The following is a 24,692-nucleotide window of genomic DNA, read 5'->3' on the forward strand; positions in this document are numbered from 1 at the left end:
TGGAAATCAATGCTGAAAACTAAAAAAAAGTTAAATAATAAAATATGGAATTAAAAAAAATTCCAAAGGTGTGAAATGAAACAATTCCAATGAGATGATGCAATGAGATATGTGAATGCTAAGGGAACTCTCTGACCAACTTATATTGTAAAAAGAATTGTAAGATACAAACAAGGCCAGGTAACAGAATAAATATAAAACAGTGGCAAAGACCTGGGAAAAGTGTGTCAGGAATCCAAAGCTCAGGAGTTGAGGCTAGTGAAGGAAGCTAAGGAAAAGTGTCATTTGGAGAGGAAAAAAAGCCTTAAGGAAAGGATCAGGACTTTGCTTGGAGTGGATGGGATATGATAGCTTTCCTCTCTGAACGTGCTTTCCTCCTCACTGGCGATCTTCATGAAGCGGCCAGACAAGCATGTATCCTGCATGTTATGACCAAGGCTCCTTCTGTAAATGGGATGGGATCCATGGCTACTGAGGTCCCTAATGCTTGTCACTCTATGTGAACTGACAAGACCCTGATAGTAACCTTCTCCCCTTGTTCACTTTTTTGAAAAGTGTACATACAATAACTGACTAAATGTGGGTATTTTAAACTTTATTCATATTTAACTAAACACAAAGTAGTCAGTGTCATGGTCTAAAATTTTCAGTTACATTCCTGTCTCTGATGATGAGTCAAAAGGCTTTCCTACATCTATTACCTTTATAAGGTGAAGTGTAAATTTTAGTGTGAACTTTCTGAGGGAAAGGTATATATTCTGACAAAACATATGAACTCATTCATTACCTTGATAAGGTTTCCACTAAAATGGATATATGGTTGAATGAATAAGTACTCATCTCACTCAGGAATGTCTCCTCACAGTTATTACATTTATAGAGTTTCTCCCTAGTAGTCATTCTCTGATGTTGAATAAGGCCTGAGCTCTGGCTGGTTTTCCCATATTCAATACATTCATATGTTTTCTTTCCAGCATGGTATCTGTGATGTTGAATAAAGTGTGTACTCTGATAAACTTCTCACATTCATCATATTCATATGATTTCTCTTCAGTGTGGCTTGTCTGATGGAGGATAAGGTTTTGGCTGCAACTAAAGTTCTTCTCATATTCATTTCATTGATAAGATTTCCCCCTTGTATGAGTTACCTGATGTCTAGTAAGGTATGAGCTCTGACAGAAGGCCTTACCACATTCAATACACTCATAGGGCTTTTTTCTCCAGTATGAATTCTCTGATGTCAAATAAGGTGTGAACTCTGGTCGAAAAACTTCCCACATTCGTTACATTCATATCGTTTTTCTCCATTGTGAATTCTTTGATGTTGAATGAGGGATGAGATCTGGTGAAAAGTCTTCCCACATTCATTATAAACATATGATTTTGCTCCAGTGTGAAATTTCTTGTGCAGAGTAAGATCTCCACTGTGACAGAAGGCCTTCTCACATTCATTACAGTAATAAGGTTTCTCTCCAGTATGAAATCTCTGATGCTGAATAAGGCTTGACCAGTCACTGAAGTCCTTCCCACATTCATTACATTCATAAGGCTTTCTCTCCAGTATGATTCCTCTGATGTACAATAATATTTGACTTCTGTCGGAAGAATTTCCCACATTCCTTACATTCATAAGGTTTTTCTCCAGGATGAATTCTCTGATGCTGAATAAGGTTTGACCAGTCACTGAAGTCCTTCCCACATTCTGTATATTTCTATGGTTTCTCTCTAGTGTGAATTCTCTGAAGAAGACTAAGTGTATTGCTATAGCTAAAGACCTTTCCACATTCAGTACATTTCTATGGCTTCTCTCTAGTGTGAATTCTCTGATGAAGCCTAAGATGTGTACCGCGGTGGAAGAACTTGCCACATTCATTACATTCATAAGGCCTCTCTCCACTATGACTCCTCTGATGTACAATAATATGTGCTTTCTGTCGAAAGAACTTCCCACATTCCTTACATTCATATGGTTTCTCTCCAGTATGACTCCTCTCATGTACAATAAGATATCCCTTCTGTTTGAAGAACTTCCCACATTCATTACATTGATAAGGTTTCTCTCTAGTATGAATTCTCTGATGTTGATCACGGTGTGCCCTCTGGCGGAAAAACTTCCCACATTCCTCACATTCATATTGTTTTTTTCCAACATGACTCCTCTCATGTACCATGAGATATCCCTTCTGTTTGAAGAACTTTCCACATTCATTACATTGATAAGGTTTCTCCGTAGTATGAATTCTCTGATGTTGATTAAGGTGTGCACTCCGGCAGAAAAACTTCCCACATTCCTCACATTCATATTGTTTCTCTCCAGTGTGAATTTTTTGATGGACAGAAAGGTTCTTACTCTTACTGAATGCTTTCCCACATTCCTTACATTCATATGGTTTCTCTCCAGTATGACTCCTCTCATGTACAATAAGATAGCCCTTGTGTTTGAAGAACTTCCCACATTCATTACATTGATAAGGTTTCTCTCTAGTATGAATTCTCTGATGTTGATTAAGGTGTGCACTCCGGCGGAAAAACTTCCCACATTCCTTACATTCATATTGTTTCTCTCCAGTGTGAATTTTTCGATGGCGAGAAAGGTTCATACTCTTACTGAATGCCTTCCCACATTCCTTACATTCATATGGTTTCTCTCCAGTATGACTCTTCTCATGTACAATAAGATATGTCCTCTGTTTGAAGAACTTCCCACATTCCTTACATTCATATGGTTTCTCTCCAGTATGACTCCTCTCATGTAAAATAAGATGTGCCCTCTGTTTGAAGAACTTCCCACATTCCTTACATTCATATGGTTTCTCTCCAGTATGACTCCTCTCATGTACAACGAGAGATCCCTTCTGTTTGAAGAACTTCCCACATTCATTACATCGATAATGTTTCTCTCTAGTATGAATTCTCTGATGTTGATTAAGGTATGCACTCCGGCGGAAAAAACTCCCACATTCCTTACATTCATATTGTTTCTCTCTAGTGTGACTTTTCCGATGGAGAGTGAGGTTTCTGCTCTGACTGAATGCCTTCCCACATTCCTTACATTTATATGGTGTCTCTCCAATGTGAATTCTCTGGTGGACAGTAAAGTTTCTGGATGAGCTCAACATGTTCCTTTGTGTATACATTGTGCATTGGTGTTGTGTAAGCTGCAAGGTCAGGTGGAAGGCCTTCCCACATTCACTACATTCATGAGGTTTCCTTTTAGAATGCAATCTATTTTCATTTATGTCTGAATCATAATTAAAGGAATCTCCAAATTCATGATAATTAGAAAATATCTCCTCTGAGCAAGTTCTATTATATTGTGGAAGATCTGAACACACAGTAAAGGGCGTTTGATTTGTGTCACATTCATGGAGACTCTTCACACTTACACCTCCTGGTTGTGGGAAAAGGCTCAGCCCTAGATTGGAGCTTCTACCACATTTGTTGCATTTAGTGTCTCCTACTCTATGGAGAGGCTTCTTCTGGATGAATGTTGTGGACTGAAAAGGATTTTCCTCATCACTCTGCTGCCTTTCTGACCTGGCACCAAATTTGTGGGTTTCTCTTGATTTGAAGACACAATTGCCAACTTTCAGGAGCATTTCCTCAGACAATTTTTCCCCAGAAAGGCCAAATTTCAGAGATGACCCTTTGACTTCAGGCTTAGCCTCCCAATCTGGACCACAACTCCTTGGGGCACCTTCCCCTGGCATCCAAGGCACTTCCCTTCGCTCCAACTGCTCGATCACACGAGGTTTGGAAACTTCAAGTCCCAGGCACACCAGGTTCCCATAGTTCTCCAGCATCACCTCCCGGTACAGCTCCTTCTGAGCAGGGTTCAGGTGCCCCCACTCGTCCCAGGAGAAGTCCACAGCCACATCCCCAAATGTCACGGAGCCCTGGTGGGCGCTGGCCACCAGGAACACAGGGGCCATCTCCTCCCCCTCCTCCAGGCCCCTTCTGCGGGGGATGGGCACGGCCAGTCAGTGGGACGTCCAGCTGTGGAGGGCCCAGGGCGGCTATGACACTCCCTCTCTGGCACCTCCCGGCGGACTGAGGGTCAGCGCTTGTCCAAGGGGCAGGGGCTTGGCAGAGCAACTCAGGGAGCAGTGGAGCAGGGCCAAGGGACAGGAGTTGGCCGAATAGGCAGTTTTCTAAAGACGAAATAAAAACAATTTATAAGTATATCAAAAAGCTATAAATCATTATTGATTAGAAAAAAGCAGATTAAAACAATCTTGAGATATCATTTTTACACATATCAAATTGTCTAAAATGACAGAAGGGGCAGATGACAAAATGTTGACAAGAATGTGGAAGAAATGGGATACTAATTGTTGGTGGAATTATAAAATGATTTAACCCTTTTGGAAAGCAATCTGGAATTATGCCCAAAGACTTATCAAACTATCCAGCAATTTTACTACTTGGTCTATTTACAAAGATGATTGGGGAAAAAAAGGAAAAGAACTTATATGTTTTAAAATGTCTATAGGAGCTATCTTTGTGATAGCAAAGAAATGGAAATTGCAGAGATGCCCATCAATTGGGGAATGGCTGAACAAGTTGTGGTATATGATTGTTATGGAATACTACTGTCCTAAAAGAAATGATGAGCTCAATGATCTTAGAATAAGTATTATGAGGCAGCAATTATATACATTATATACATTACAGCTTTATATACATTATTTCATAATTGGCCACTTCATGGCAAACTTCTCCCCAAATGGAACTGTATCCTTCCAACATGACTTTCAGAGATCAGGCCCATGGTCCTTGGGGTAGTTAATCCACTCAACTATGGAAGCCCTGTCCTGAAATCTCATGTGTAGATAAGTAAGTGAATGCAAATTTATCTACCTCACTATACCCAGCTGTCCACAGACAAGATCACACCTCATATACCATCCTGCTGCTCACATTTTACTATTTGCCTTGACACTAAGTAATTGCATTTCTACATGGTCTTCTGGTATCATTAAGGCAATAAATGCAACATCTATGATAATTGTGATTATGCCTGTATAGTTCTGTATTGCTGGATAAGAGAGGCTCTCTGTACAGAAGGCAGAAGAAAAACATTTATTCAAATACCAGAGGATTAAATCCCAAAACTAATGACTCCACTTCAACATAACAATTATATCCCAAAAACCAGTAAGTCCACTTCACCATAACAGCAAAGAACTTAAAGCACAATATCACAGCAAGGACCCAAGTCATCCTGTAACCTTTCCCCGTGCTGGGGCCTCCCCATAGACACTCACCAATCCTAACTATCTGCTTGCCTGTGTTCTCTCCCCCTTCAGTTCTCTGGTCTCCAAAGCTCCCTGGTTTCCACTCTCCACTCAGCACACTCTCTGCAGCATTGTTACCTCAGAGTTCTTACTCCTTTTCCTTGTGCTGAATTCTGAACTCTAGCTTCTCTTCTGACACCACCATTCTCCTCTGTGTGTTGGATCTCCCTGTTAGAAGGCAAGTTCCTTGAGGTCAGGGGCTGTTTCTTTATATTCACTGAGCTTCACCCAATATCACACATATAGCAAGCATCATCGTTCTATGTCATGTTCTGACTCAATGGAAACAAACAAAAGCTATTTAATTGTACTTGTAAATTACCCTTTCATATAATTATGTATGTGTGTATCTATCTATATATATGGTTATGCATGTCTAATACATTGTGTGTAAATATACACACATTCTGATTCTAGAGTCAGAGGCCCTAACTTCAAGGCCTCTTTCAAACTTTTCTCAAGGCCATATATGGCAATGTCCCTCCATCATGCAGCATACTCATAAATTTTATAAAAAGTATAAAGTACATGTAACGGGAACTACCCTGAGATGGTGGTTAGGAATGATGGTGGGGGTGGGGGGGGAGAGAGAGAGAGAGAGAGAATTAAAATAACTGTTGTACTTTTTTAATATGAAACCTTTAGCAACCTAATTCTATTATATTTTTAAGTTTCTCTGCTTCATCTTTTTTTTGCCATTTCTGCACATCTTTTAGAACAGGAAATTGTGAAGCCATCTATTCCAACTCAAACCTCCCCCCCGCCATTTTACATGTGTGAAAACTGAGACCCAGGAAGGTTAAGTGACTTCAGGTTGGTTACTTAGGTAGTAACTGACAAAGGTGTGCTGTGAACTTAGGACCTCTGGCTTTAGAACCAGTGTTCTTCCCATTGTACTCTGTACAGTGCACCCACTGTATCAACTGTCCTGACCCTTTAGGTAGTATAAAATCAAGGGGATAATGATTTTATTAGAACTATAAAAATAACAAGTTATGTTTGAAATGCACGCAATGGAGCCTTATTAAGGATATATCTAACTTGAACTCAAATTAGGGGAAAAAAAGAATGCTACCTTTAATAGAGACAGGATCATGTGATACTGATCTTGTCACTTTGGCAAGCTTGCAATGCTCTGCATGATAATGCTTAAAGCCTAATTACCATTTATTAGGTGAAAATAAGGATTGAGTAGGTATTTTTGCAGAACTAAGACAGAGAAAATATGATCCTATGAAATGGTTCTTCTTAGACTGGTGAGAAGAAGAATGTTGTAATGAAAAGTGTTGGACTTGAGACTTAAAAGTTGTGAGTTTGAATGCTATATATCTTTTGTTATATTTGTGACTTCAAATAAATCAATTAACACCTCCATGACTCATTTTTTAATTCATAAAACAGGGATAAATCATCTTCAGATTGTCCCAAGGAGTGTGTAAAGGAAAAAAAAACTTTTTAAACCTTAAATTGCTTTATAAGTGTAAGTTAGCAATATTCTCTAACAAAATATGGTGAAATGGTTAGTGTTCTGAGCTTGGAGTTAATCAAGAAAATTAGGGTTGAAGTCCCATTTCAGACACTTTATAGCATGATCATATGCATGTCATTTAATTTCTGTGCTTTATTCACCTCCTTAGAGCTTGCTAGGTGCACTGGATAGAGCACAGAGCTTGTAATCAGCAAGACCTGAGTTCAAATCCAGACTCCAGCACTTACTGGCTTTGTGAAAAAGGGGAAGTTTTTCTATCCCTCAGTTTTCCTATGAGGATAACGACACATCAGAGTTATTGTGATGATCTAATAAAAACTACATTATTACTTAATTTGACCTTATTAGCTCAAAAGTGGGTTGTTGATCTGTACTGGTGGAGGGAATTTCTGTCCCAGAAGTTTTTCATATAGGAAAAATTATAGATTCTTGGGAGAATTATAATCTATTTTTGAACTTGGAAGGGACCCCGTAAGTTACCTAGTCTGATTCATGCTGCAACAGAATTAAGTCAGAATGTTAGCCATTCTTGGAAGGTTAGTTGTTTTTCTTGCTGTTACTGTTTTGTTTCTTTAAGTCACTTCTCCAGACCCCCATCTGTAGTGAAAACTGCTGAAAGAAAGGTACTGCTTTTCCCTTTCCTAAAGAATTATTTAAATGTCAAAGAACTATGACATTTTTCAGTGTATATCATAAATTTGATGCGACAACAAAAACAAAAAGCTTATGCAATTCTGGGCTTCATTAAGAAACAGCAATAAGTTGGCAATAGTCTTGCTATACTTGGCCTTGGTCAGACCACAACTGGAGACTTGTATTAAGTTGTAGGCACTATATTTTAGGAAGAATGCTAATAAGCTACAGACCATTCAAAGGAGGTTGACACCTTTGATTATGGTATTCAGTTTTATGCCATATATGAATCAATTGAAGAAAGTAGGATTATTTGACCGAGAGAAAGGAAGATAACTTAATGGAAGACACAAAACTTGAGGGAAATTCATACTCATTAACTCATCTCTAAAGTGAGAAGTAAGAGCAATGACAGGAAGTTGCAAAGAGGAAAATTTAGGTTTGATACAAGAAAAAATGGGTAACAGTATAATTATATAAAATCAGTTTACTATAGGAGATTGTGGGTTACCCCTTGTGAAAAATTCAGGGAAAGGGGGGCGGAGCTAAGACAGACACGTGAAAACAGCATCTAGCTGGAGGTCTCTCACAAGTTCTGTGAGATTCCTATAAAAAAGTGAATCTGAGCAGATTTGAGAGAGTTAGAAAGTATGAGCAGTCTGAGTAAGGCAAATTTCCAAGCCAGGAGAGTCTGAAAGGTCAATGGGATGAATCTGTAGGCTGGGAGAGTGCTCGGCATGCGGAGCTACCCCAGACAGCACCAAAGCAGAAGCGACCAGGAAAACCGACGTGGGCGACAGGCTGGGAGAAAGCTGGGCGCCCGAAACCAGCGGCGATTCCCAGGCCTCCCAAAATAGGATGGCAGTCTGCGGAAGCAACAACAGGCAGAGCAACGCAACTACTGAGGCTTGTAGCCCAAAGGTATGAAACGTCTCTTCTTGAACTTCTGGGAGACATAATGGCCAGGTAAACGGCTCTAATCCCTCCCCCCTCCCCCCGACCCAGAGAATTCCTTGGAAAAAAACGCTGGAATAGAGGAGACAGAAGTGGGGCTTCAGTGCCCCAGTAGTGGGAGTTCCTGAGTCCCAGAGGGGCAGAGCCAGCAGGGGTCAACACCAGGACCCCACATGTACCCTTGCTCCCCTAGGGGAAGTGCCAGACACCAGCTCAAACAACAAACAGCTGAGACCATTGCTGAAGAGCAACAATGCTGGAGAGCAACACTAGTGGAAGAGACTTCAGGCAGCCAGACCCCTCCCCCATACCTCAGGAAACTGAAGGCTATAATTCACAAAGCCAGTAACTAAACTCACAATCCCCAGAATAAGAAAGGTGGGACTGAGAGCCCTGAGCCCCAAAAGCATATATTTATTGTAGAGCCAGGAAAAGGCTAACCAACATGAAGAAGAACACAAAAAAACCAAGGACCATTGATTCTTTTCATGGAGACAGGCATGATCAAAATACCAATACCAAAATACCAATCCTTGGCTTTGTTTAAATTTTGATATAATCATAATTATTCAATTACGCAGTATGTTTCCATCTCATAGCTAAATTCAGGAATAGTCAGGCGGGAGGCACTTCTTTTCAAAAGAACACAAAAGGGAAAATGAGCCAAAGAGGATTCCATCCTAGATTGAGACTAAGACTGTCCCCTCAGCTTTTTCCTGAATGCAGACCTCCCTCTAAGTAGCTTGTGGCACTTCATACTGATTTAATGCAGACACCTATACCCAAATTTAAACTCAAAACTGAATTAGTTATGGTCCCAAGTGCATTTCACCTCAAACAGCAAGTTTCGCTAATCAGGCCAGATACAGTAGCTTTTCAATAAGCATTAAAATTTACTAGGACGAAGATGGCGGCTGGTAAGCAGGGACTAGAGTGAGCTCCGTACCCGAGTCCCTCCAAAAACCTATAAAAAATGGCTCTGAACCAATTCTAGAACGGCAGAACCCACAGAACAGCAGAGGGAAGCAGGGCTCCAGCCCAGGACAGCCTGGATGGTCTCTGGGTGAGGTCTATCCCACACGGAGCTGGGAGCTGGGAACGGAGTGGAGCAGAGCCCAGCCTGAGCGGCGTGGACCATCCCGACCAGAAGCCGGGCGGAGGGGGCCCTAGCGCCCTGAATATGTGAGCTGCGGCAGTTACCAGACCCCTCGACCCACAAACACCAAAGACTGCGGAGAAGGTTAGTGGGAAAAGCTGCGGGAGTGGAAGGAGTTCCCGGTTTGGCTTCCAGCCCTGGGGGCAGCGGAGGTGGGGCAGCTACAGCTGTTGTTACTTCCAGCTCCAGGCCCACCTGGTGGGAGGAATTAAGTGGCGGATCAGAGCAGGAGTGCACACAGCCTGCTGAAGATCTAAGCCCAGTCTGGACTGGGGGTTCTTGGGGAAGGAGTAGTGCGGGTCTGACAGAGCTGGCACCTCCCCCCCAAACGTAGAACATAGAACTCTGTAATCTACAAGCAGTCATACCCCGCTGAAAAACTCAAGGGTCAAGTTAGTTGGTTGGGAATATGGCCAGGACGCGAAAACGCGCCCAGATTCAGTCTCAGACTTTGCATTCTTTCTTTGGTGACAAAGAAGACCAAAACATACAGCCTAAAGAAGACAGCAAAGTCATAGAGCCTACAACAAAAACCTCCAAGAAAAACATGAACTGGCCCCAGGCCATAGAAGAACTCAAAAAGGATTTGGAAAAGCAAGTTAGAGAAGTAGAGGAAAAATTGGGAAGAGAAATGAGAAGGATGCGAGAAAACCATGAAAAACAAGTCAATGACTTGCTAAAGGAGAACCACAAAAACACTGAAAAATACACTGAAGAAAACAACACCTTAAAAAACAGACTAACTCAAATGGCAAAAGAGCTCCAAAAAGCCAATGAGGAGAAGAATGCCTTGAAAGGCAGAATTAGCCAAATGGAAAAGGAGGTCCAAAAGACCACTGAAGAAAATACTACCTTAAAAATTAGATTGGAGCAAGTGGAAGCTAGTGACTTTATGAGAAATCAGGATATTATAAAACGGAACCAAAGGAATGAAAAAATGGAAGACAATGTGAAACATCTCCTTGGAAAAACCACTGACCTGGAAAATAGATCCAGGAGAGATAATTTAAAAATTATTGGACTACCTGAAAGCCATGATCAAAACAAGAGCCTAGATACCATCTTTCAAGAAATTATCAAGGAGAACTGCCCTGATATTCTAGAGCCACAGGGCAAATTAGAAATTGAAAGAATCCATCGATCACCTCCTCAAATAGATCCCAAAAAGAAATCTCCTAGGAATATTGTCGCCAAATTCCAGAGCTCCCAGATCAAGGAGAAAATACTGCAAGCAGCCAGAAAGAAACAATTTGAGTATTGTGGAAACCCAATCAGAATAACCCAAGATCTGGCAGCTTCTACATTAAGAGATCGAAGGGCTTGGAATGCGATATTCCGGAGGTCAATGGAGCTAGGATTAAAACCTAGAATCACCTACCCAGCAAAACTGAGTATCATGTTCCAAGGCAAAATATGGATTTTAAATAAAATAGAGGACTTTCAAGCTTTCTCAGTGAAAAGACCAGAACTGAATAGAAAATTTGACTTTCAAACACAAGAATCAAGAGAAGCTTGAAAAGGTAATCAAGAAACGGAAATTGCAAGGGGCTTACTAAAGTTGAACTGTTTTGTTTACATTCCTACATGGAAAGATGATGTGTATGATTCATGAGACCTCAGTATTAGGGTAGTTGAAGGGAATATGCATATATACATATATATATATATATATGTGTGTGTGTGTTTATGTATATATAAGTGAATGTGCATGTATGTATATATCTATGTGTATATGTATGTATGTGTGTGTGTGTGTATATATATGTATATATATATATATATATATATATATATATGTAAAAGAGAGAGAGCAGACACAGGGTGAGTTGCAGATGAAGGGAAGATATCTAAAAGAAATAAAATGAAATTAAGGGATGAGAGAGCAACATACTGAGAGATAGAATGGGGTTATCTCGCATAAAGGTGGCAAGAGGAAGCAGTTCTGTTGGAGGAGGGGAGAGGGCAGGTGAGGGGTGAATGAGTGAACCTTGCTCTCATCAGTTTTGGCCTGAGGGGGAATACCATACATACTCAAGTTGGGTATCTTACCCCACAGGAAAGAAGAGGGAGGAAGATAAAAAAAATAAAAGGGGGGGGGGAGGATGTAGGGGAGGGCAGATGGGGGTGGATGTAATCAAAACAAACACTTCCGAAAAGGGACAGGGTTAAGGGAGAAAATTCAATAAAGTGGGATTGGTTGGGAAGGAGCAAAATGTAGTTAGCCTTTTACAACATGAGTATTGTGGAAGGGTTATACATAATGATACATGTGTGGCCTAGGTTGAATTGCTCGACTTCTTAAGGAGGGTGGGTGGGAAGGGAAGAGGGGAGAGAATTTGGAACTCAAAGTTTTAAAATCAGATGTTCAAAAACAAAAAAAGTTTTTGTATGCAACTAAAAAATAAGATACACAGGCAATGGGGCGTAGAAATTTATCTTGCCCTACAAGAAAGGAAGGGAAAAGGGGATGAGAGGGGAGAGGGGTGATAGAGGGGAGGGCTGACTGGGGAACAGGGCAACCAGAATATAAGCCATATTGGAGTGGGGGGGAGGGTAGAAATGGGGAGAAAATTTGTAATTCAAACTGTTGTGAAAATCAATGCTGAAAACCAAATATGTTAAATAAATAAATTTAAATTAAAAAAAAAATTTACTAGGACTCTCATACATCAGGGATTTCATTAGACATCTTTTCCTTATCAAATTTGAACTTGTCCTGGTGTAGAAGGCAATCATTAGAACCCTTTCTATACTTCTCAGCAAGCTAAGTTCATTTAGGGCCTACATAAACCAAACGAATTCCTTTACTGAGGCCAAAGAAATGGACTAGGCCATACAGTTTCCAGGGCTTTGGCAATCTGCAAAATAAAGAGAGTTTGCAAGGATCCCAGAAAAACTTTGGGCCTGTTTGCTATCCCTTGCTGTTTCTCTGAGCACACTCATTCAAAGTCAATCCAAAGTTACAACAAACCTAAGAATGAGACTTAAATGAAATTTAAAAATCTACAGTAGGTCTGGACATAATTGTCATCAATATCAAATTAGTGCAACACATTAGCTTACAGATAGAACTTTAGCAGACCTTGTAAAAATCCTATAAAGGATTTTACAGAACAGTTTTTCATGAAATACATTTTCCTTTCTCAGAGACAGCTTACAACTTATCCTGATATTATTTAACAGTTCTTAAATGTGATCACAAAAAACCTCTTCCATAGTTGAATTTTAAAAATACAGCAAAACCATACACAATTATGATCTATTGAAACTTCAGAATCAAAATGAATTAATTATCATTCCACTGGCTTTGCCTCAGTCAGATGTGTTCCCAGATTGCCTTTCACTGAGAATTATTCATCTCATCCCCATTGACATAAATCTTATACTGAAGAAAATTCACATAAAATTAATAAATATGAAGCAATTATATTTAACTTAAAACAGTTTACATTCAAATAGCATTTTTTTATGCCAAGCACTGTACCAAGTATTTTCACAATCATGTGACTCCCATAATATCCATGGGAATGAATTTCACAACTATCCCCTTACTGAACAATAAAGTACATAGGATTTCTTGGGGCTATATAGTTAATAAATTTGTCAATGCCAAATGACAATATGCACCCCCCCTTTCCGTCTTTTTTTTTAGATATACATTTCTAAGTTCCAATCACATTATTCTTAAGGAAGTTTTACAATTTGGACTCACCTATTATAAAATAGCATCCCTAGTTTTACACAATTTTCCATCTTTTAGTTTCACCAAAATTCAATTCTAATTCACAGTGGTCACCCAAGCTCCACGAGGAAGGCTATGCTTCCCCTAAGGTAAATGTTACCCCTAAAAAACTTTGTTTTCAAATTATGAGTGGCACATTTCACATAAGTCTGATGAGAAAAGCTTCTGGCTTTCTTTCTTATCTCTCTTCACATTCCAAATTTGGCCAGAATTGGAATAGAGGGATAAAGAGAGAGAGAGAGCACGCATTTTTTTTTTTTTACAACTTCCAAAAAGTAACAATTCCTTAAACTTCTCACACGTGCTTTCTCTTTCTTACATGCCCAAACTTTTTTCATTTTCTCTCTGGTGGACCCAGACCAAAGCCCTCCCCGCCGGCAAAGCTAATTTTTTTTTTTCTCCTACTTCCCTCTGGCTATGCAACCTGCCATAGGGCCTGCATAGCGACACCCAGCCTTTACCCTGCACAGGTAAGGGTTCCGCTGTTTCAAGCCAGCCACCCCAGTCTTCCCACGGTGGTCTGACTACCTGGTGGTCAGGTCCGCACACTCCCTGGCCACAGAGCAGCAAGGGAACTCCTCCCACCCGGGCATCCCCAACTCGCCCACCTTGGGGGCAGCTTTGCCTGTTCTTTGGAATGGCATTTCTGCAGAGTGAAAAATCCGATCCTGTTTGTGACGCCAATTATGTTCGATTAAGCTAAGTTAGGTTTGGATTCGGATTCCCACTGGCAATAAAGCACACTCCTGGGAGAACATGGTTTTTATTGAAAGACAGGGGAGATACTCTAACAAATACAGTTAACACAACAAAGACAAAGACATAGAAAACATAGATTAATCACCTCTCGGGGGAACTCCAGCACTTAATCCTCTCAAAGCTGAGGGGGGTCCCAATCTACACAGCCCAGCTCGATCAAGGCCCAAGAGGAAAACTGATCCCAGGAAGCTTCCTCTCCATAGTGAGATCCCCTAGCTTGTTACAAATGGGGTCTTTTATAGCTTCCTGAACAAGGAGGGCCTACTGCTAACTGTTCCGGATGTTCCCCTCCAGAAGGGGTAGCTACTCTCCCCTCTGGAAGGGAAGATCTTGGCAATCATCTTGTTTTTGAGAACTGGCTAGGTCTTCAAGCAGCAGTTTCAGAATTTCCTGTCCTTTGTCTTAAGAGTTACCTGTTCTTTATTCGGGCCTATCTCCTAGTGTATTCCATTGAGTGGATGTCTGAGAGGTTAATGTCTGATTCTTTATTCCAAGCTAGAAAGTCTAAAGATCTTGCAGGAGCTGGGGGGTGGGGGGAAGGAAGAAAAGCCAGGCTTACACTGTAATATGGAAGATCTTCTATAATGATTTATCATTCAACCCCCAAAAGTCAAAGGTTAACCTTCCAATACATATATGCTGTTCAGGTCCCTGAGGGCTGGAGGCCTACCATTTAGGGTTTGGGAAAGTAAATTCTTCAATTACTAGCACCAGGGTGTGGGAAAGCTCTTGGATCACTAGTACCACATCATATACATTGTTTCCAATCAAAGACCCCAGATCGCCATAGTGCTGAGAAACCCTCCAAAACAAAAAGGAGTCCACTTTATCTGCCCTATTCAAACAAAGGTGAGACTCATTAAAGGCACTTTATAGCCTTAGCTTCCCAAAAGAGAAAAACAGCAAAAAAGCCCTGCCCTGATTACCATGAAAAGACAGAACCTCAAATATTGAAACAGAGCTGTACTATTCCTTCCTCTGGCATATGCTCCATCTTGTCAATATCTCTTATAAAACTTTATGACTCAAGTGAACACATTGCCCCAATGTGGTCTTTATAAGATATTGTAGTGGAAATATGACCTCTCTTGTGATGGACATGTCATGGTGCTAATGCAGACTAAGATTGCTGCAGAATGCAATGACACACTGTTCATTTTTATTGAATTTGTAGCCCACTAAAACCCTTTGAACAGGCAACTACCTGGCACAATGGATAGAGTATCAAGCCTGGAATAAGGAAGACTCACCTTCCTGAGTTCACACCTGGCCTTAGACACTTGCTAGCTGTGTGACCTGGACAAATCACTTAAACCTGTTTGCCTCAGTTTCTTCATCTGTAAAATGAGCTGAAGAAGGGAATGGCAAGCTACTCCAGTATCATTCCCAAGAAAACTTCAAATTGGGGCATGGAGAGTCAATGAAGACTGAAAAACAACTAAATAGCAACAAAACCTTTGGAACATGTTCATACAAATTGTACTTTAGCCATACCTCCCTTATTCTGGACTTATGCAGCTGGCTTTTTGGATCTAGGTGAAGGATTTTGCACGTGTCAGAATTAAATTTCATCTTATTAGATTTTCTCATTCCTCCATCTTGGTAGATTCTGACACTATCATAAGGCTGCCAAATAAGAAGTATATATTAAATATCTGCTACTACCAATCATATATAATGCCATTGTTCCCAATGAACCCAACCACCAAATAATTACCTCAGAGATTAGTATCCCATGCCTTCTTCATGGGTTGTCTTGTCACAACCATGTAAGACCTCTCCTTGCTTTGATGAACTAGTGATAACAGGATTAAAGAGGGTAGAAGTCTTGGAATCAGGAAGACTATGTTCAAATCCTGCCTCGGATATTTATAATCTGTGTCACTTTAGGCAAGTCATTTAGCTTCTCTGTGCCTCAGCTTCCTCTTCTATAAAATAAGCATATCATACTACACACCCAAAGACCACATCTATCATTATAGCCAACAGGGTGTGTCTTGCTAATCATTCAATAGATGCTAGTTTTTGCAACCTATATACACAAACAGAGAGCAGCAAAATATAAAGGTTGTTAAAAAACTAGTAGCTTATGAAGAAAGGAGGATGGAAATAAAATGTCACGTGTGAGGAACCCTGAGAATGCCTGCTTGGCACAAATGCAGCATGCAGGAAAGGGAAATAATGTACAATGAGTTTGGATTACAAGGTTGAACTTAGGTTTTAAAAGGTTTTAAAAGACAGAGAAGTTCATATTTTATCCTAAAATCAACAGGAAACTGTTATAGTTTATTGAGTACAGGAGTGAGATAGTTATCCATGCACTGTAGAAAAATCATTTTTTGGCTTTGTATAGTATAAAGATGGATGAGAACTGAGACAAGGAAACAAAGGGTACTCCAAGATTATAGATGAAAAGCAATGAAGGTCTGATAGAAGGCAAAGGCCATGAGCTTAATCTAATTCATTTATTCAACTACAAAAATTACCAATTTTACTGATGTATGGAAAAATACATAAAGCATTAATTGTAAAAGAATAAGAGCAGGTGACAGATCAGTACATGGACCAGAATAATACCCAGAACCAAAATAAGAACAATAAAATAACACAAACAATAACAATGTGAAAAGGAATGTTCATTGAAAAGATAAGATGTTTCATATAATGATCATTATTATAATCAATGTTTACATAAGACATTTTCTAATTTGAGCCTCAATAACCATTTAACAGAAGTACTACAATGGTATTCTCATAGACAGATGAGAAAACATGCTCGGAGAGATTAAAGGTCTCACCTTTATTCACAAAGCAAAGAAGTATCTGAGGAGAGTTTTGAACTGAGGTATTTCAGTATCTAGTACTCAATTCATTATGCTGTACTGCTTCTACTGCTAAATATTGGATTCATATTCATTCTTCTGGTACCATCTTCCCTAAACCCTGCTAAAGTTGTACAGTTCCATCATATTCCTGAACATCCAGGGACCTCACTTTGGCAACACACCTGATATAACCATTAATAGCACGATGTATGCCGGATCTTTCCAGTACCTTCCTCTTCTTAAAAGCTCATCTCATTTCTCTGACCTGTTTCCTCATCATAAATGAGGGAACCAGAGGATTCAGCACAGTGCCCAGTAGAAGGAGCACTGACTCTCCAATCACAGGACTGTGATTCCAAAACTTCCTCTGACAGCTTACAACCTGCGCAATCATCAGCTAGTCAGTTGGCCCCCTGTACCTCAGTTTCGTTATCTATGAAATGAGCAGAATGAATTGACTGCTTCTAAATTGAGATGTATGATCATAATGTAATCTTCTGTGATTCTAATTTAGGGCTCCTTGCAGATAGAAAATCTTTCAGAAATGAAGATAATCTGTCACTGAAATTATCTGTCAAACATAGATCAATTAAACAATATATTTCATGCAACTTTTCAAAAGCCACATAGCTGTAATGATGCTGTGGTCAGCTTTCAAGTGTAGAAACTTCCACGTAGAAGTTTCCAAGATCAATATTTTCCCAAAGACTAGAATTTATATCTCCTTGAAGATACTCTAAATTCTGTACTCATTGCTCCTTGTTCTGATTTGTAAATCAGTTACTATAGTTTCATGTACTTTTCAAATACTCTTGACATTACTGTCAAATTTATTTGTATAAATAATTTTTATTTATAACTTTTAGAATATATCTCATGATTACATGTAAGGAGGAGTGATACCTAAAATGAGGGCTTCTGCTAAGTTCTGAATCACTTTTTGATCTAGGGAAATTTTCATACAATTAGATGACATGGCTACCATGTTTATATAGGAGCCTTACTTTCCCTACAACAATTGTAACCCAACCTCATTATGTGAAGCTTATTTGCTATACCAGTTTGTTCCTCTTCCGGTACCACTTTCCCCAAACAATGCTAAAGTTGCCCAGTACCATCATATTCCTGGAACGTCAAGGGACCCCACTTTGGCATCGCACCTGATAACCATATTCTGGATCTTTCCAGTGCCTTCCTCCCCTTAAAATTTACCTGTCCATCCCTTTTCAGTCACATTTGCTGGGTGATCAGTCTCCTTACAGCCCATAAGCAAGCATATCCTTCTGTTCCTCTTCTTTACTCTCTTTGTGGCCACATTCATTTCTATAGGTTCAACTATTTCACACAGATGATTCATCATTCTGTCTATCCAGTCTTAACCTCTTCTGAAATCACATCATACATCACTAATTGCTGATTAGACACTTTCAATGTTAGGTTTCATAGATATCTCAAAACTCCACATGTCCACAACAGAGTGATTATCTACCTCTAAATCCACAGTACTCCAATCTTCCCTGAAATTATCATCCACCATCATTTTTACATTCTTCCAGATTTGCAAATTCTGAGTAACACCCTTTCTTTTCTTTCACTCACACCTATATTTACCTCAAAAATCTCTATCAGTCACATCTAGCCTTTTTCTCTGCACTTGGACAGTCTCAGGCTACTTCAGTCCTTCATTGCCTTTTGCTTGGATTTTTGTAATTGTCTTCTAATTAGTCTTTTTTAATTCAATTTCTTCACTCTTTAACCTATCATCCACACAGTGAACAAAATAATCTTTCTAAAACATGTCTAACCATGTTACTCTGCAGCTCAAAAAGCTTCCAGGATATCTTACTGTCTTTAGGGTAACTTGCAGGATTCACAATTGAATTCTACCAAACATTTAAGGAAAAATTAATCCAAAAACTACACAAACTATTTGAAAAAAATAGTAAAGGAGTCCTACAAAGTCCTTTTACAACATAAATATGGTGGTGATAGATAAACCACAGAAAGCAAAAACAGTTAAAGAAAATTATAGACAAATTTCCTTAAGGAATATTGATGAAAAATATTAAATAAAACACTATCAAGGAGATTACAGAAATATATAACAAATATCATACACTATATCCAGGTGGAATTTGTATTAGGAATGCAGGACTGGTTCAATATTAATAAAATTATCAGAATAATTGATAATATCAATGGCCAAAAAAATCACAAGATTATCTCAATAGGCGCAGAAAGTTTTGATAAAAATACAATACTCATCCCTACTTAAAAAAAATTAGAAAGTATAGGACTAAATGGGGCCTTTCTTTAAATGATAAGTACTTTCTCTCTAAAACCCAAAGCAAACATTATCTACAACAGGGCTAAACTGGAAGCGTTCCCAATTACATTAATGGTGAAGCAATGATATCCCTTATCACCATTATTATTTAATATTGTATTAGAAATGCTAGCTCTAGAAATGACAAGAAAAGGAAATCGAAAGAACAAAAACAGGCAACAAGAAAACAAAACTATAACTGTTTGCAGATATGTTGATATATGTAAAGAACCCTGGAGAATCAACAACAGCCAAACTAATTGGAACAATTGACAAATTTATCAAAGTTGTAGTATATAAAATAAACTCACATAAGTCATCAGCATTTCTATATACTACCAACACAACTAGCAGGAAGATATAGAGAAATTCCATTTTAAATATCTGCAGAAAATATAAAATAATGGGGAATCTTACTGCTAGACAAACACAGGTATTATAAGAACACAATAATTACAAAGCATTCTTCGCACAAATACAGATCTGAACAAGAGGAATATTAATTGCTCATGGGTAGGCTGAACTAATATAATAAAAAGTCTTAGGACATTATACGTGCTTTTCCACACTCATAGTCTTCCACCCATTCATCTTAGAAACTTAGAAAAATTTACCTAGTTCCCCTGCTTTGAAGGCCACTCATTTCTCACAGATATTTGGAATTATGCATGCAATAACCTATTTATTTTCAAATCCTGTTCAAAGAACAGTAAGGTAGCTAAGACAGTGCTGAATTAGATCTAGGCTGAGCAATAAGGCATGTTTGAATTCCACAAAATTATAGGACATTCTTTTGACTTAATACATGGGACATTTCTAATTTTAATTCAATGAATAATGAGGAAAACGTAAAGTTCTCAGAAAATCAGATGCATTAATAATGACTAGATATTACCTAAATCCAAAAATTGTAAATTGTCTGATTCAGAGGAAAGAATACTGGACTCAGAGTTAAGAGAAAACTATGTCCAAATTTTGCATTTTATAGATGTGTAAATCAGGGCAAATCACTGCTTTGCTTTTTCCTTAATGGTAAAATAGGGATAATATTGGGGATACTTTCATGCTCCATCTTGACACTGTCCTTGTAAGGAAAGTAAACCTAGTACATAACTACGAGTTGTTTGCTATGCATAAATGTAACTAAATATAAGTCCACACATTAAAAGAAAAGAGTAAAAGAGTGATAGGGGTGGTTTAATTTTTAAACCCATTCTACAACAGCAGTTCCAAGTATATCACCTTCCTACTCAATAAACTCCAGTAGCTCCCTATTGCCTCCAGGAACAAATACAAAATGCCAAATTTATCATCCAAATCCCTTCATAAACTAGCCCTGTCCTATCTTTCTAGTTTTCTCATACCTCACCCCCCACTATGTATTCTTTGATGCAGTGATACTGGCCTTTATGCTGTTCCATGAACAAGACATTCAATCTCTAGGCTCTTGGCATTTTCCCTGGATGTCCCCCATGTCTGAAATGCTTTTCTTCCTCAACTATGCCTACTGAATTTCCTAACTCCCATTAAGTCTCAACTAAAATCTAATCTTCTGTTGGAGGCCTTTCCCAGCCCACTTGACTCTAATGCCTCCCCTCTGTTAATTTTTCCCTATTTATCCTGTATGAACATATATATCCGTATCTATCTAGCTATATGTGTGTGTGTGTGTGTGTGTGTGTGTGTGTGTGTGTGTGTGTGTATACGTATATATATATATCTGTGTGTGCGTATTTGTATATTGTCTCTCCTGTTAGAATGTGAGCTCCTTGAAGGCAGGGGCTACTTTTTGCCTCCTTCTATATCCCCAACACTTTTCACAGTGCCTAGCACATACTAAATGCTTAATAAATGTTTGTGGATTAATTGCTTGACAAGGCAAGTAAAATGAATGTCAAAATATTTTACATGTAATTTGGAAATATTTAGTGAAATAACATATATATATATACACACACATATATGTATATATACATATACATGTGTGTATACATGTATACACACACACACACACACACACACACACACATATATATATAAAATCTGTAAATATTTTAACTTGTCTTTAAAATCCTTCACAATCTGGCTTCAACCTACTTTGGTAAGTTTATTGAACATTGTTCCACCTTACATACCCTTATCCTATAGCCAAACAAAGACACTTATTTGCTCAGTTTTTCCTTTATCTTCTACTTCTGTGCCTTTTCAAAATTTGACCTCTATCTGCAAATACTTTCCTTCCTTATTCCTACCTCTTAGAATCTCTTGCTTTTTTAAGACTCAACTCATGTGACATGGATGAGAAATGAGACATAATGAGAAAATGAGAAGTAATTCCAATCAATACTTTGATTGCGAATTTTAATTTTTTTTTGCAAATGCTCATGCACGTACTTCTCTATGTTTCAGTTCAATATGTTTCATCTATTATCTACTTATCTGCCTAACTACCTTCCTACCAGCCTGTCTCTCTATTTTGTTCTTGTACCTAGTAAAATAATTTACTCATATAAGAGGCTGAACACATGCTTATCGGATTGGATTTTATCCTGTGATATATTATATCAATATAATCTTACTAGCTCTCTGCTGATAAGGTAGCACAATGTAAAATTAAGTACTAATATGTGTGCTGCTGGAGTAGCAATTTAGATCTTTCCCACCCCTTAGTAGGCCATGTGACTTGCTAGTCACAGGAAGCCTAAGTCACATGTGGTAGGAAAAGCTTCCTGACAGGAAAAGGAAGTTATGTCACAGGAAATGGAGAGAGAGAGAGAGAGAGAGAGAGAGAGAGAGAGAGAGAGAGAGAGAGGGGAAGAGAGAGAACGAAAGAAAAAAAGAAAGAAAGAAAGAAAGAACAGGCTGTGACTTAGCTGTACTGTGAATTTGTTTTTGGGAAGAGCCCAGCAGGTAGTCAGAGAGGTTTTGGGATGGTGAGGCCCATGTTGTGATATTATGTATTGAATGTTTTACTGCTCTAATAGATTGGATAAATGGCTTGTGTGATATGGTTCTCGTGTCTGAATAAATGTTATACTTCTACCTTCTATGTGGAGAATCTCTCATACTTTGTGATACAGAACTACATAGGCATTTTGACAATTATCATCTACATTGTTATTGCCTTACTCATACAGGTACCAGTGACAAGTGCCATGGTAAATCGGAGATCATGAGGGCTTACTGAAGCAAGTAGGATTTGATTTGGTTCCTTTAGATTTGGAAGACTATGTGACTAAACCCTACAGTATGTATCCCAAGCTAGACCATTTCTTTTCTTAAAGGGTCATGTATTATACAAGCAGGGGAAAAATGTATTCAAAGTACAGCTGGAAGCTATAGCTAAAAATAAGAGGAACCCAAACAAAGTAGAAACAGAAGTAAAAGCCAAAGACAATTGAATCCCAACAAACCATGAGCTTATGTAGTATTATTTGTTTTCCCTACATCTATGTCTTTGAAGCCGGTATGACTCTCCCTATAGAAAACTCTCATTTTCTTGTTTAAAATATAAATTTGTAGGTATATTGCTAATGCCTAGAGGTCTCTGTGTCTATTTATTGCATAGATTCATTTCTAAATGTACCTTTATTGTAACATTGGAAACTAATGATAATTGGCTAATTAACAACTGCCTTGTCCTATGGGGAGCTGTTTTATCATAGATTAAGCCTATCATGTTCCTATAAGCTATTTCCTTGGGTGATTTATGTAATGTCATATGCAGGCTAGCAGGAATACAACTTTGCTTAGAATCCCATAAAAATCTTAAAGTTATGACAGAAATAGAATAATTGGAAAAAATGTTTTTGTTACCTGTTAAGAGATAGTGAAGGATTCCAATATGCAATTTATACACATTGATCACATGCTTTTATGGATACTTTTTCCTTTTTGTTACATCAACTACTTAATCTTTGTTTGACAATAACTGCAGAGCATTTATTAGGGCAAGAAACACACTCCACCATTTACAGAAATTGTATACTGATAGGTATTTTTAAATCTACTTTGTTTTATAGTTTATTTAAACCTAATGGGAAAACACTTGGAAAAAGGAAGTTAGAGTTTCTCTGACTACATGGACATGATATAATTCTTTCAGTTACTCAGTGAACATTAGCTAGACCAATACAATATATAACATAAGATTTGGCGACTTGAAGGGGTATTTCTCCACAGGTAGTAATAGGGTTTTCTCTATCCTAATTTATAAACACCTGCAACTCATCAAAGTGGTTGAAAGCAAAGGAGCAGCAGAACTGCCTGGGAATAAATAGAATATCAACATCAGTCAGTGTGAGGTACTTACATACATCTGAAATAAAAAAAAAAAAAACTAAGCTTTTTGGAAATGGCCTGAGTTCAGACAAAGTGCTAACTTTTTTGCATTTTGGGCTTTCCCCCACTCCATGCTTTTGAAATTATTATTGTTTCAATGTTCATGGTATCTTTTGTTTTTACATCATCTTCATTTTCAAATATATTCCCTCCCCCTTCTCCAGCCTTGCAAGGCAGAATAACAATGAGAGAGAGAGAGGCGGGGGGAGGGAGAGAGATACAGAGAGGGAGAGGGAGAGAGTGAGATACGGAGAGGAAGAGAGAGAGACGGAGAGGGGGAGCGAGAGAGACGGAAAGGGGGAGGGAGTGGGAGGGAGAGAGATACGGAGAGGGCGAGAGAGAGACACGGAGACGGGGAGAGAGAGAGACACGGAGACGGGGAGAGAGAGAGACACGGAGACGGGGAGAGAGAGAGACACGGAGACGGGGAGAGAGAGAGACACGGAGACGGGGAGAGAGAGAGACACGGAGACGGGGAGAGAGAGAGACACGGAGACGGGGAGAGAGAGAGACACGGAGACGGGGAGAGAGAGAGACACGGAGAGGGGGCGCGAGGGACACGGAGAGGGGGCGCGAGAGACACGGAGAGGGGGAGCGAGAGACACGGAGAGGGGAAGGGAGAGAGGGAGAGGGGGGGAGGGGGGGGAGAGACGGGAGGGGGGGGTGAAAGAGAGAGAGAGCCATTCAGAAAAATTAACCAACAACTCAATAGCTTCTGACAGAATATTCAATATATAACAACACTGTCCCTACCTTTGGGGAAAAAAATTGGAGGGTATCCAAAACTTCTCCGCCCCTGCTGGGGCCTGCCCAGAAAACATTCAAAACTTACAGCGTGGCTATCACACGTTGGCTCTCTTTACCTCAGTTCTAACTCTCATTAACAGCCAAAATGGCTCTCTCAGCATATCCTGTGACACAACTTCCTTTTCCTCTCAGCAAGCTCCTCCCACCACATGTGACTTAGACTTCCTGTGATGTAAGCAGATCATATGGCCTATTAATGGTTGAGAAAGATCTTTGAATCTAAATTGCTATTACAGAGAGTCATTTCTTTTGCAGGTCCTTCATCTTGAACTCTGGCTTGCAAATCATCTGAACCCAATGGATCTTTAAGTCCTGTAGTATTTCTGGTAAGAGACTGGCCTAAAGTGATCCATTACTGGGGTG

General features: G+C 39.2%; 1 protein-coding gene across 1 annotated transcript; it reads right to left on the reverse strand.

The window, feature by feature from the left end:
• Nucleotides 1–578: 578 nt before the first annotated feature.
• Nucleotides 579–24,425, reverse strand: LOC118844275 (zinc finger protein 260-like). The gene is made up of 2 exons (XM_036752132.1): nucleotides 24,276–24,425; nucleotides 579–4,151 (listed from the first exon to the last, which is right to left on the reverse strand). Exon 2 carries the CDS (start codon nucleotides 3,930–3,932, stop codon nucleotides 1,797–1,799), a length of 2,136 nt encoding a protein of 711 aa, XP_036608027.1. The 5' UTR covers nucleotides 3,933–4,151; nucleotides 24,276–24,425; the 3' UTR covers nucleotides 579–1,796.
• Between the last annotated feature and the right edge of the window lie 267 nt (nucleotides 24,426–24,692).

Source organism: Trichosurus vulpecula, chromosome 3, assembly GCF_011100635.1.
Source record: "Trichosurus vulpecula isolate mTriVul1 chromosome 3, mTriVul1.pri, whole genome shotgun sequence".
Lineage (NCBI taxonomy): Eukaryota > Metazoa > Chordata > Mammalia > Diprotodontia > Phalangeridae > Trichosurus > Trichosurus vulpecula.